General features: G+C 41.1%; 1 protein-coding gene across 4 annotated transcripts in view; it reads right to left on the reverse strand.

Moving 5' to 3' along the window:
• Positions 1-14,207, reverse strand: part of NEDD4 (NEDD4 E3 ubiquitin protein ligase) — a 2,078,892-nt gene that overhangs the window by 1,732,873 nt on the left and 331,812 nt on the right. For 2 of the 4 annotated variants that reach the window (XM_078684872.1, XM_078684871.1), the window contains exon 1: positions 10,748-12,413. The exons of the other annotated variants lie outside the window; for them this stretch is intronic. In XM_078684872.1, coding sequence (XP_078540998.1) covers positions 10,748-12,310 — 1,563 coding nt within the window. In that variant the 5' untranslated portion in view covers positions 12,311-12,413. Of the gene's footprint in view, positions 1-10,747; positions 12,414-14,207 lie in introns of those variants that run through there. 4 annotated transcript variants of the gene reach the window in all.

A 14,207-nucleotide genomic window follows, 5' to 3' on the forward strand; every position in this document is an offset into this window, starting at 1 on the left:
AGATAGATAGATAGATAGATAGATAGATAGATAGATAGATAGATAGATAGATAGATAGATAGATAGATAGGAGTGAGGACAATAGTTAGAGTTAGGGCGATAGAAAGAGTGAGGGCGATAGAGTGAGGGCGATAATTAGACAGACAGACAGACAGACAGACAGACAGACAGACAGACAGACAGACAGACAGATAGATAGATAGATAGATAGATAGATAGATAGATAGATAGATAGATAGATAGATAGACAGAGTGGTGACGATAGATAGAGTGAGGGCGATAGATAGAGTGAGGGCGATAGATAGATAGAGTGAGGGCGATAGAGAGATAGATAGTTAGAGAGATAGATAGAGTGAGGGCAACAGATAGATAGAATGAGGGCGATAGATAGGTAGACAGATAGATAGAGTGAGGGCGACAGATAAATAGATAGATAAAGAGAGTGAGGGCGATAGATAGATAGAGGGCGATAGATCTCACCGGGTTTTCAAGGGCCTGCTGAGGCTTTCAGCTCCTAAAGAAAGATCCTAATTTTTCCCCACGGGAAAAGGGAGTGGGGGTCTGTTTTGTCACCGGAGAGAGCAGGGAATTAGTTCACTTTGCGGGTCTGACACGTCGGTTGTCCCTGGCTGCCCCTCTGAAAGGAAGATGGCGTGCCGCAATGCATTCCAGATGAGGGTCTTGCACGGGGGACAAAGGGAGGCCTGGCTGAATGTGGAGGTTTGTGGCGCAGAAACAGGGTGCGCGTGTTCCTGTTCGCTGCTCTGTGCAATGTGTGAGAATGTAGATTTCTGTCTGCTGGCCCGTTTGTTGGCACATATGACACTTGCTTGTAGACAAATTGGTGGTCTTTAAAGCATGGGCCAAAAACAAGCGAAACAAGACATGCGGCCGTGAATGGGAGTTGTGTGTGCGCGCGAAAGTGAAAGCGAAACAAGATGTGCGGCCGGGAACAGGAGTTGTGTGTGCGCGCGCGCAAGTGAAAGTGATCAGCAACAGAACTGGTACTGATCGCGGTACAGATGGCGCCTCGGATGGTGGAAGCTGGCGGCTGCGCTCGTAACTGTACACTTGAGGCCAGCAAAAGCCTTTGGCAGCACTTTTAAAAGTCCACTCCTAAATATCTCGCCAGGTCAGCGCATGCGCTAGCCCAGGCGAGACCTAAACAACTATTATTACTTGTGAAATATCACCCAAAAATGGAGGACTATAAAGTGGGGACCTCAACTAGTGACATACTTAGTAGTTATACTGATACAATAAAGATGTTAGCAAATTGTCTGAAAGGTAAACAGAAGCATTTAGATGGTACTCTAAATGCACATTTTTATAATTTAAGGAAATATGGAAGGTGGTTTCATGTTGAGTGTCAATCTTTGAAAGGGAGTTACGAAAAATTAGACAAAACAATCACGCAGAACAGAGCGGGCAAAGTATTCGACTCTCCTTACTTTGCAATTCAAACAGTAATGGTTGGCAAAGGTTTGGAGGGAAGACTAGGTTGCCACTTTGCATATGCCTGCCACATGCACGCCTCTATTTAATGCGCTGAGGAAGAGATGGCTTTACCCTATTTACAACCAGCTTAACCAACGAAGAGCTTGTCATCCAAACGTATATTCTTAATGAAGTTAATATAAAAGTTCACCGCTCTTCTGGGGTCTAGCATGTGAAATCTTTCTTCTGACGGCTTACGAAGCAAGCATATTTCACACACGGTCATCTATGTACCACTCACCAGAGCAATGGGTTGGTTGAAAGATGCTACCAATTTATGAAAGAGGGCTTGTAGTTGGGTCTTCTGAGAAGGTGTTGATTGAAAGTGGGCTATGAGGCTGGTATAAGACTTCTGCTCCAACATTGCAATGTTTATCTTTCTGTTTCACCCTCTTTACTTTAGAACATTCTACCCTCAGTGAGTTAAATGCTCTAATAGCCTCATAGCCCTTTAGCCTCGGGCTATACCGATTGTTTCAAAGGCCTGTATAACTTGGGCTCAGGCTATACTAGAACACTGGAATGTTGAAAGCCCTAGTGAAGACAATGGAGCAGCAGTGGGCCCACTGCTATGAACTTTCAATGTCCTAATCCACACCCTTTACTGCTCCCTCTCTCGTGCCTCTCCAAAGGTTACGTGGATTGATCAGGGAAATAAGAGAGCAGAAGCTGTACAATAGGACACACTGCAAGTCATCCCACTTCCCTCCATCCCTTGCTCTCAGTGTCACTGGAGCCTTAGAAAGAGGATGGGGGGAATATTCTCCTCGGCTTTTGCCTAGTCACACTCAGCTGTGTCAAACTAAATAAAACTGTCTGGCAGAGACGAAGGAGAATCAGGCACAGACTGCGAGCCACTTTCACAACTCCTGATGTTTATCTGCGCGAGTGCGCGCACTCACACGCACACACATATACATATATATATACACACGCACACAGCTGTGAAAGGCACATAAGCTTTGGAGGCGCAAGGGTTTGTCAACCCTCTGCGTCTCCCAGGAGGCTGCACTTTTTATATATATATATATATATATATATATATATCTATATATATATATATATCTATATATATATATCTATATATAGATATATATAGAGATATATATATAGATATATATATATATATAATATATATATATATATATATATCTATATATATATATAAGGATATCCAGCACTCACTGTATGGGATGTTATAACAGCCTTAAAGCCAGCTCTAGTGTGCTATACCACTCATTAAAGGCCTGCTACCTTGTTCCGACCCTCACTGAATGCTAGAGCTGCCATAAATGACTGGTATAGCCCTCTACTATGGGCTATAGTAGAATGTATAGTGTATCGTATTTAAATGCATACAGTCAAACGTCTGCCAGTTGGCAGGGGGGAAATGATCGATAAGGTAATACCTCAATAAACTCCTATCGTGCCTTACTCTACACTCTTTGTCGTTTCAGTGTTACTCACTGACATTTCTAACACACAGTGATTGGACAATTATGTTTGCTTTAACACAAAGCCTTAAGGATCTGATGTATAGAATGAAATGTGTGAAATGTAGGCGTTGTCTCTCACCAAGAAGACTGATGGAAAACAATAAATGCAATGTAAATTAATAATTACAGGCATCCTTTGTTGTGTGAAAGCAATCTTGTCGTCTTTCCACATTTCAGTGTGTGGTCGTATATGTAATCTGCAAAAAAATAATATATTAAAGTATACTTGTTGTATTTGCAACTGTAAGCAATTTGCTTTCAAATAATCTAATAAGCACTCCTTATGCTAGTAGCAGCAAAAACACTCATCATATCCCCACTTTACTTCATAATCCAACCACTATGAATAGGGGACTAAACATGTTTGCAAGGTATCCAAGCCTCCCCTTACTATCTTCATTCCAACTTCTCAGGCAATTTTAGGAGTTTCTCATCACCTCTACATGGACAGCAAGTTCCCCGTGATATGGAAACTCCATTAGATTCTTGCTAATCCCAAAAAACCTGGCACCTGTAGTTTGTGACCGCATTCTTTATTAGTTTGACAACAAAGTGGTTACATCTCAAGAAGAAAGCGATGATGCCATCAATTAGACCGGAAGAAAGGAAAAACTAAAGGATGACTTCAAACTTCCCTTTTACTTGAAACTCGACGATAGTGAGCTTTTCAGGTGATAGCCTTGGTGAGGAATACTGCGCATTTGATGGCTGCTGGTGCCAGTGCCTGTTATAGCCATCGGTAATTAGTTACTTATGGCAAAAGAGGAGGGAATGACCTTGATGATGGATAGAAATCTTTAAAAATGTAAAGTTTCACAAATACTCAAAATCTCGTTATAAAAAATACAATGCAAACATAAAATGTAATTGCACTAGCACAGAGAACACAACATAGTCAGATAAAAGCACTGCTCTCAAACAAATATGACTGTATAGGATGTTTATGCGGGTGTGCCATTCCAACGCTTTGAATAGAAAAGTTATCAGTTTAACCAGAGTGAAAAAGGGACTAAAATGTTGAAAATGAAGTGAAGAAATGGTGTCTAATTGCCAAGAAGGATAATAAACATGCAAAATCAAGTCCAACTCTACATCTAACCGTGCTCAGCACAACCGAAGTTAAAGATTTGCTTATTAGCAGTTGAGGGGGTGTCAGGATTGCAGAGGATGTTATTTTAAGGAATTTAAAAGAAATTAGTCTTGCTGTTCACGAGCAGTGCCCACAAACTAGAACAGCCTAGCTACCTGCGTATGAAAGAATGGGTGCTTGACCTCAACTAGATACTTTGATCCATCCAACCAAATTGGAGGGTACAGTTTACTCAGTTGCTGCCTTTGTGGATGTGGCAGAGGGTCTATAAGTTGAACTGTGCATTGTCCAGTGGGTGACGAATTCGGAATTCTCCCGGCTACCAGTTAGACTGTGGTGGGAATGAGTTCATGCATGTATGTATGGGTAATGAGGGATCGAGCCCCAAGTCACACTTGTGCACAGTTACGCAAACATCTCCGTCCAAAAGTTCAAATTAACATTCTGTGTATTGGAAGGGTGTGTGGGACAAACAGGTGTCTCTTGCATAATGATGCACAGATTCCACAAAGCAATTGCAAACTAACACAGACACACATTAAGGATCTGTGTAGGGGTGTGTGGTTTTGTATGTGTGCAAGGATATAACTGCAGTCATGTTCTCAGATCTGCACCCAGACAAAAAGTGACACACACAGGTCATCCATCACTCCAACAAGATCACACAAATGCAACATATCTAAACCAAGTGAAATACTTAGTTGTTCTAACTAAAACCTCATGCACATACATACATAGATGTTCACATACTTGGGAACATATGATAAAGAAAGGTAAAATGAAAAAATACATGTACATAAATCAGATAACGAAACAGATATCATCTTCCATGACGCACAGACACATAGAAATCCACAATCCTATCTCCTATTCCAAGGATGTGATGCTAACGACCGTCGCTTCAGTTACAAATAACGGGCCCTTATCAGGGAGGCCAATCGGGACGCATTGAAATGACTGTCTGATACTCTTTCCCACTTATGGTACAACAGGATACTCTAGCAACTCGTGCTGCACTACGAATTTGTGTTACTAGGGAATTTTCCAACTTGGATGACCGATGTCATTAATAATCTTGAACCCTGATGAAGTTCAATCTCCAGTGAACGAAACGTGTTTGCTGGAGCCTATGCATATGATGTTATCAGAATAAAGGAATACTATACAGAAAGCAATTTGGTCAGTCTCTTGTCATTGGAAAGGGCAGGCCGGTGGTGCACCACTCCACATTACACCACATAGAATTCCACATTTCAAACGATTATCAAAGCTTAGCGTGTCACAAGCAACGAGAATGCACTGATATACAGCAAATATTTGAAAAACAAAAACTTGCAGAACTTAAAACCTCACATGTTGCCCGTATTCAGAAATCTGAGCACACTGTTTCACATTCTAGGAAATCACAAGCAATATACAAACAGACCTAAATATATGGATCAAGATACACACAGATAAACCCAAATATGAATTTGATCCCACATGAATAAACGTCTGGATCAACTTACGCCCACAACATGGAGATGTGTAAGAGAGTTATAGGATAAATTCTAGACAAGCAGCTAAACTTCCAACAACAAACTAATATTATCGCCAGTAGCACAATCCCATCTTCAACTGCAACAAACCATTAACCCGGTCTTGCATAGCTGCTGCTAGACCTCGAATTCCTTAAAAAACAGAAGACAGATGCGTTTGGCAAAACAGGAACAGTTTTTTTAATTAAACAGTTCAGACGGGAGAACAGTTGCAGGCACTAGGTCTGAGGACTGTCTCAATGTACATTTGGTTGGTGTCCTTATATACATAAAACAGTAGGCAATAAAACGTTTCCGGCGTACCTTGTATGGGAAGAGTGTTGGTTGCTGCCTTTAGAGTAATAAATTAATGGTTGGTACAGGTGGGTCTCGACCACGCGTGCACACAGTGTGGCCAATGGTGAACGTGTACAGTATGGGGAGCAAGTTATCACTACGTGTGCTAGGTCCTGATTGCCTCACGTGTGCTAGATCCTGATTGACTATGTGTTCTTAACACATGTGGCTTCTGACTTATGGTGGTTTTAGGAGCACATGTAACAGTCATGTGTGCTCTACTGGGGAAATCCCCACCTGACCATTGTAACTTCGCTGCGCCTATCTGTGAGATTGATCAAGAATTTCCTACCCAAGTGTTTGTCTACCAGCTACACACCCTTCCACCTGTGACCTATCAATCAGCAATTATAGGGCCTAGGTCTCAGGGCCTGCCTAACCGCATATTTGCGAGTCGAGGTTGATGTAGAGTTCACAACAGGTGAATTGGCTAATAAAGAAAGATATGTCATTTCCATCGATGTATGCCTCATTTTCCATATTCATTTTCAAACATCACTTGCATGTGCCTTCACAAGAGTGCCCAGAACTACATTGCCCAGAAGTTTCAGATATCTCTAGGGGCAAGCAACATCTAAGACTTGTGACACTACACTCCTAAAAACCCCTGTCATGCAGAAAACAAAGAACGCTGAAGCACTCGTTTTTGGGAGTGTCCCCAGAATCTGCTATCATCTGTTTGTACAGCAGAACAATGACCGCTTATCACATGTTGAAAATGGAACTGAAAAAAGTTAAATTCCAGTGCCATGCCCTTATTTAGCCACAACTGAGTGTTTAAAAACAGGTTTCCGGACATAATTGCTTTGGAAAGATTCACAGCATGTAAATACTTCACTCTGTTGTAGTTTGTCTTTTGTTGTAGCTACACACTAACAGTCCTCACTTAAGTCTGAAATATTAATAGTCAGATATGTCATCATGACTTCTGCTCCAACTAAGTAATGCCAAATGGAAATTAATGCCTTTCATTTTACGCCTCAGAGAATGCTTCGGATACAACTCCCACGTAGAACATTCTGACACTGTTGGGTCTTGTCAGCGTTATACAAAACTGTTAAACACATACAAATAATAGATATCGTAGGATCTAAAATTTGATAAAGTATGTACAATTAAATCGCACACCAATTTTTCAGTGAGGACTTCCAACCAGGCACTATGAGAGACTTAATCTGCATGCTCCAAGCACAAAGAAGGGTTAATCTGCCAGCCCACACGTCAACCACATTTAACAATACACTTTATAGTCGACCGATCTAGAAAATAAATTCTCTTTGCTAGCGCTGTGTACACTGTAATATTTTATATGGGAGGGGAGCCTTTCATATTATTTTGAATAGCTTCTTCACAAAACACCAATGTGGGTTCCTCCTACTTTCACAGCTTTCACAAAAATCATGCAAAACCTAATCCTATCTGGCACTGCTCTAAGGATAGCAATCAGAAATAAATGCCTTGGTTAACAAGTTCTAAAGTATAATTCCTTTTACAAGCAAGGCAGGGTCAAACTTTTACCAAAAGAAGCCACGGGTGGCTGCTCTGCTAAGGCCGAGGAGTGTCACCCCACTGCCTTTCAGATCCGCGAAAATAGAAAATGATAATAACGCAGGGTTATAATTGCATTTTTACCGTGCTGAGGAAGTTTTGTGGGGCAGGGCTAGGCTGGGCAGCGCAGGGGGAGGAGTGGTAGCCCTCTCTACCTGCCCATGACTGTTTCACCGGCCTTCTTCGGTCGGCCAAACAGTCTTGCACACTTTGCAGGTTCTCCACGCAGGCTGCATAACAGCCTGGGTGGAGATCTTGCCGAGGTTCCCATTCCCTGTCTGAGTGCCGAACCATGGCGCTCAGACCAATCGCAACTCTGCATTTCAGCTTTGTGACTGGCACAGGCGAGCCTGGGTGCTTTCTGCTTGCAGTTGCACAGAAGCCAGGAAGAGTACAGAGACGACAGAGGAGAGGCGCGGCGGCCGGCCACCTGCCCCCGGTAAGTGATTGTTTTGTTTTTTTTCAACTTCCCCTTTCCCCCTATCCGCCCCATTACTGCTTCCCAGAAGCAGCTCCCACTGAAAAGGACATATTAAAAAATTGTCCAATTTCAGTGTGGGCATCAGACAGTCATAGACCTGGAGGTCTACCATCACCATGTTTGATTTCGTGTTTAACCTCCTCCCTCTGCTCCCGCAACCTTACTCTACTCTTTTTTCATAATTTACGACTACATCAGCCACTGATCTTAACCCAAGAATCAAACATGCTAATCCATCAAGTACCCCGTTGGAACCAATTTGGGGCGTCTTTTTTTATTCTCTCCACCTCCCTCGATGACATCCTGTCCTTATCGGGTTAACAGTACTATCTATATGCAATGGAATGTTTATCTAAATTCAAAGCTTCTGTTCCTTCTATTACACATGTAAATACCTTAATCACAATGCTTAATTGTCTATGTAAATCACCTCATTTAAACCTTTGTATTATGCAAAATTAATGTTTTTTGTACACAACTTCTGTTCAAAATGATTTGCCTGCTAACAAACAGACAAATATATAAATTAAATAAAAATAAAAGTGCCGGAGTTAATTTTCATCAATAAAGACGCAATGAGAATTTGAAAAGAAATATTTTGTACCTGGTGGAAACAAAACCCTTCTGAAAACCTCTATTATCTGCCATCCAGGGTTAATTTTTCACAAAAAGGCATTTTCAACTAGGCAAAATCTTCACAATGCATTTCTTGTGTGACGTAAATTATATGTCAGTTGGCACCATTGTAAAGAAATGGCTTAACGTTGAATAAAAAGTTAAAGGAGATGCCTTGGAAAACTACAAAGGAAATAGGTTTAACTTTGTGGCTCCGAAAATGTGAAAATCTGTCTGTCTCTAGTGGGCAAAACATGGATGCACTGAATGCATTCATGCAAACGCTGTGATAGAAAGACATTTTTAAATAAATCTATTGAACATATTTCTGAATAATTGAAAATATACAAATCAGGTAGATGCTTACATTTATTCTCATCATGTTACTTTAATTGGTATAGTTTCAAAAACACAAGACCGCTGTAAGAAATTACTAAAATATACATTAAAATAAAATGTAAATATTTTATGATTACTAAAATGTTTCACATCTAATGATTTAGTAAGTTGATTGATGACAAATATCGAATACAAATCAATACGAATTGCATAGGTCTGTTAAGAGTTGCAGACAGATGCCATAATTTACAGTACAACTTTTAACATTTGCCATAGATTTTGCTTGAAATAATATGAGCAATTCAGATAGTTCAAAGATTACACAAATAATGTGATGAGGCTTGCACTTCAACAACAGCATGCGGAAAAATGCCTGGCAAAGTCAATCAGGTTTGCCTTTTGGCCTAGCCAACCATTTCTTGCCAGCATTACGCAAAGAACATAACGGGGCAGGAAAGCAGTGGAGGAGCGGGGGTGGTGTTTAGAAGATGGAAATCAAAACCGCTAACTGGCAGTAGCAGCAGGGCCAGGTGAGGAAGGCATGGAGGGAACGAAATATGTGAGTGAGAGGAGTCAAAGCTTCTTTTAAATGTTGAGGAGTACAATTGTACAGCTTTGGGGGATAGAAAGAGGAGCAAAATGCATAGCAGACGAGGGGGCTTGGATAAGCAGCAGCAGCACACAGCGTGAAAGCAAGAAAACACACTCCAATGGCATGCTAGAAAAAAAAAGAAAAAAATAGTTCTCTGAATAGAAAAAGTAACCCATAAGGTACCCAATCAATACGTAGTGTAGAAGAAATGCTCCAGAGATGGACAAGAAAGCCATCCAATGAGGGCAAGGCGCTGACCCAAAGCCCATTATATCTAAATATTTTAATGTATTAGAGACAATGAGTCTTTGACACCAGACACCTAAAGTTGTCTGTAGGTGAGACCTAAAACCTACCCAGTGGACTACCCCATTTTCCCCACAGACAAGTAGGGGGGTCAATGACAAACAAACGAAGTAAAGGCCTAACCAAAAAAGGGAGAAAAATATGGGCCGATTTGCTATTATTTTGTCGCACTTACTCTTGTAGTACTTCTGGCTTAATACTGGAGTTCAGAAGTGCTACAAAAATAAGCCATGTCTACTCAAAACAACATCTTTGAGAATTGTCCACTTTCTTTTCAAACCCATCTGTGAAGAAAACCAGCCTACAGGAAAATAAATAGAATGTTTGAGGACAGTGAATGATTTCCGGAAGTGTTCTCGACATATTCGCATTCCAAAGAAAATTATCACAGTCTGTCCTTTGTAAGTATGAACATAGCTCTGCAAATGTATAATGCAGTTCAAATCGACACACAGTGCTTTTCTCTCAGGTAGAATTTGCAACAAAGTTTCAAAAAAGCTGATGTGCATTCTCTTGTCGTAATGGAAGATATTTTAAGAATGATGCACTTATGATTTAATTAATTCTAAATGTTACTTCTCTAAGAAAAATGATCACTGTTAATTTAACAGTTTAGCAAGAAAGGTTTCTCATAATTAGTCAATTCAGTGCCATCTAATCTACGAACGGAAGCTGCAGAATTTGGTACACGGTTGGGGCCACTACCTAGTAATTTGCTGACCAGAAATGCATAGTCAGGTTTTATGCCATAATGAAACCCCATAAGCTCTAGAAAAAAAGAGATGTAATTTCATACTCTTCCAGTAATATTGAATGTGTAACAAACGCATAACACTGCAACAAATCCACATGTACACAGAATGAATAACAATGTTTCTTCATTAATTCCAATAAGCATCACACACTCACCTTTTGTTGTCTCCTTGGCAAACTATAAACCATATCACTACAAGTGCTACTATGGTTTTCTTTTTTAACAGGACTTAAAATATCTTTACTCCCAGGTACAAACTGTATGTGCAAATGAGGCATCCCTTCTTTTTGCCAACTGCACCTTATATTGGATGAACAAGAAAGTTGTTGAATAGGTCCTTCTGATACACTTCTTTGAAGAACATGGTGTATTTTATTTGGATGGGCATCCTGGTTTGATAGTTGTCCGTGTACGTGAATCCTGCACTCTGAATTTTTGGGGGATGGTAAACAAGCAGATCTGCTACGTATCAACTTTATATGACGGTAGTTTGCACCAGAATCATGTTCAGACTTCGCTTCTGGATGCTTATATGTGCTGTGGTCCCCGATTTTTTCAGTCCTAGTTGTAGTTGGCCTTTCTTGAGTGAAATGCACTGAAACGCAAGCAAATCCATCAGGTGTTTTTAAATCAGCGTTGACTTTCTGAACATTCTCTTGTGTAGAGGCATTCAAATGAAGTGGCCTGACATCTCTAACTTCCCCACTAGGGAATGTGTTTTTAGAAAGTCGGACTCCATTGACTGCTGATGCAAGAAAACCAAGAGACGAACCAACAGCCTCAGTTTGAGAAGGCTCATTAGAACACATCATTACTTGATGCGAGGTTTGATAAGCACTTTTGCTGGGCAGAGGACATGGTCCGGTGGGAGATGTTGGAGGAGTGCTGGAAGGACTTCGAGGAAAAATCACCAAGGATGAACACCGCCTCAATGGAAGCTTAGACTTCCTTCTTTTAGGCAACTGCATGATCTCCCTGTCTTGTTCAATGTCACCATGTTCAAAAGGAATGGTACTTTTACTTCGTGAAACAATCTCACGGGGGAGATTTTGATAGGCGCTGTATTTGGTGCTGGTATGGGATGAACTCCCCTGAACACAGCGGTTACACAAAGTAGCATCCCCTGTGGAAAGGACACAGCTACTGCTGTCACTGGTGACACTATTGTTACATGATCCAGCATCACTTGTCGTACTTGTACATGACCCATAATCACTACTACTGCTACTGCAGGAAGCATTGTCACTGGCAGCAGCATCACAGGAGCGCTCATCACCAACAGTTATATTACTTAAATTGCTGGCATCATTCAGGAACATTTTAGAGTCATACTTGCCCATTATTCCAATACAACTAAGCCCTTCACTGTGAACAGCGTTCAAAGAAGTGTCACCAGGCGTAGATACCGCATGTCCTGATTGGTGACAACCACCAGGCTTCGTTGGCTGTAAAGAAATGTGCAGAGACGTGCTCTTCTTTCTGTTTTTTTTAGGTGAAAAGGGCACACACGGTTGTGAATTCCAGATTTCCGCTGACACAGGTTGCACAGCGGCCTCCCTAGTACTCAGCTTCATCTGTATAGTGTTTGGAGCAGAGGTGGGCGACAGTCTTCTTGGGTACATAAAAGCATTGCTATCCAGATAGTCCCCTGAGCTGTCTGGCAATGGATCAGTGTTACTCCTTTTTGCTGCGAAGTGCAATCTTAACCTCCTTGCCATTTCGTCTTCCCGAGCATGCTACTGAGCGAAATCCACAAATGTGTCAGCAAAATAGCAAAAGGCAGCTGCAACGAATACACCACTGGCATCGGGATGATTTGTAAGCAGCTTGAAAGAGCTCCCAAAGCTGGGGTATGTGCCTCGGATACAGTTGAGGAAGGTCGTCGCCAAACGATGCTCAAAATTCATACGAAATAGATAAAAGCCGCCTCGAGGATGCAGTTTGGAAAACGTCTTTTACTTCTCCCAGTCAAAACCCTCCACCCTCCCCAGCACTCGATCTAGCTGCAGGACACTAAAACACTGCCAACTGTGCTCCAATCAGTCCTCGTCCAGTTTGCATCAAAGAATCCCAGCAGGAACAACAGTCCTCCAGCCTTTCAAAGTTATAGAACGTTCTTGCTGCAGGCACACGGGCTTAGCCGTCCGCCACTTGAATCAACATGTCGAAACTCTGCAGCACTCCACGGCCGCTAATATTTTTACCCGTGGGTGTAGAATTACAGGAAGTCGGTAGGAATGAAGTCCCACATAATTGAGTATCAAAGTTGGGATTGAATTTCCAAATACTATCCGTACTTGGAAACGAGCTAAGTTGGAGTTTTCCGGGAAGCTACCAGTGCTTATTATAATTTCAAATTGTCAAAGCTCACAAAAAAATAATCAAAAGCAGTATTTCTTAATAATACACTCTTGGAAACCACAACGCTGATTTCAGCACTATATTTTCAGTTCCAGCTGACTCTAGAACTAAATGTGCAAACCCTACATCTTGCAGTAACAAACTAAATATGCATTCAAATCCAATTTTCCGATGAGAGCGAGGGAACACACAGAGAAAGCATGCACTGCGTAAACTTTTAAATAACATCGACAGACTGCAATATGGAACAATCCTATATAACTTGGATATACGATATTGTGAGCTGCTTAGTACTGCAAACGACAGAATCACAAATGGAAACGCTCAAAATATCGTGCGAGAGTTACATTCCGTTTCTGGGGACACCAATAACTATACAGCCTGCTCTTTTATACAAGGAATTCACGAGGCAGCAATACAAAAATAAAATTTCAATACACTGCACAACATGGCCCTGTCTGCAGATTCTGTTTTGGATCTGGACTATTCCTGTCCCAACGACTGTACAAATATGTATTCTTCACAAACTAAGCAGCAAATGGCTTGCTACTCACATGCACAACCACGTGTAAAGGAAACGTGTGATACTGTAAATTACAACTCAGATGTTTTATTTTACTTTCACTTCATACACAATCCTCTTCCCCAGACAACGCATGTGGACTGCGATATGGTCCCAAAAGTTACAGGCTGCAAATAAAGAAATAACAGCATCCAATTCTGAAAATGCCACCACAGATATCCAGAAATGAAAATGTATTTCAGATGTATGCAAAGCACAGCTTTATTGACTTATGTATGCAGTGCACCTAAAGTATCACTAAAGCCGGACCAAATTACAATATGCATAGGCTAAAGTATATTGAGGCTGTGAACTAATTTAAACTTTTACACAGTAGACAAACTGAGCTAGTACCTACTGGTAATGTAGTTGCTGCTCTCAAAGCGTGTGTGTGTGTGTGTATGTGTGTGTATATATATATATTTTTTTATCAGCACAGCAAATTTACATGGCCACTTACATTATTACATTAAGGAGGTGTAAAGGCAACCGCGCGCCATCAAGCGTGAGCTAGTAAAGATCACGCCACATTCTATATCGTTCCATGAACTAGCTAATTTGATGTGTAAAAACAACAAGCATTGGCAAAGCCAATAGGTTACACCTATGCAAAATCAATCGGGTCTGTCAAGTTTTTTACATGCCGCACAGCAACATGTGGAAAATCTATAAACGATCAATCACAAATCTGT

Source organism: Lissotriton helveticus, chromosome 3_2 (assembly GCF_964261635.1).
Source record: "Lissotriton helveticus chromosome 3_2, aLisHel1.1, whole genome shotgun sequence".
NCBI lineage: Eukaryota > Metazoa > Chordata > Amphibia > Caudata > Salamandridae > Lissotriton > Lissotriton helveticus.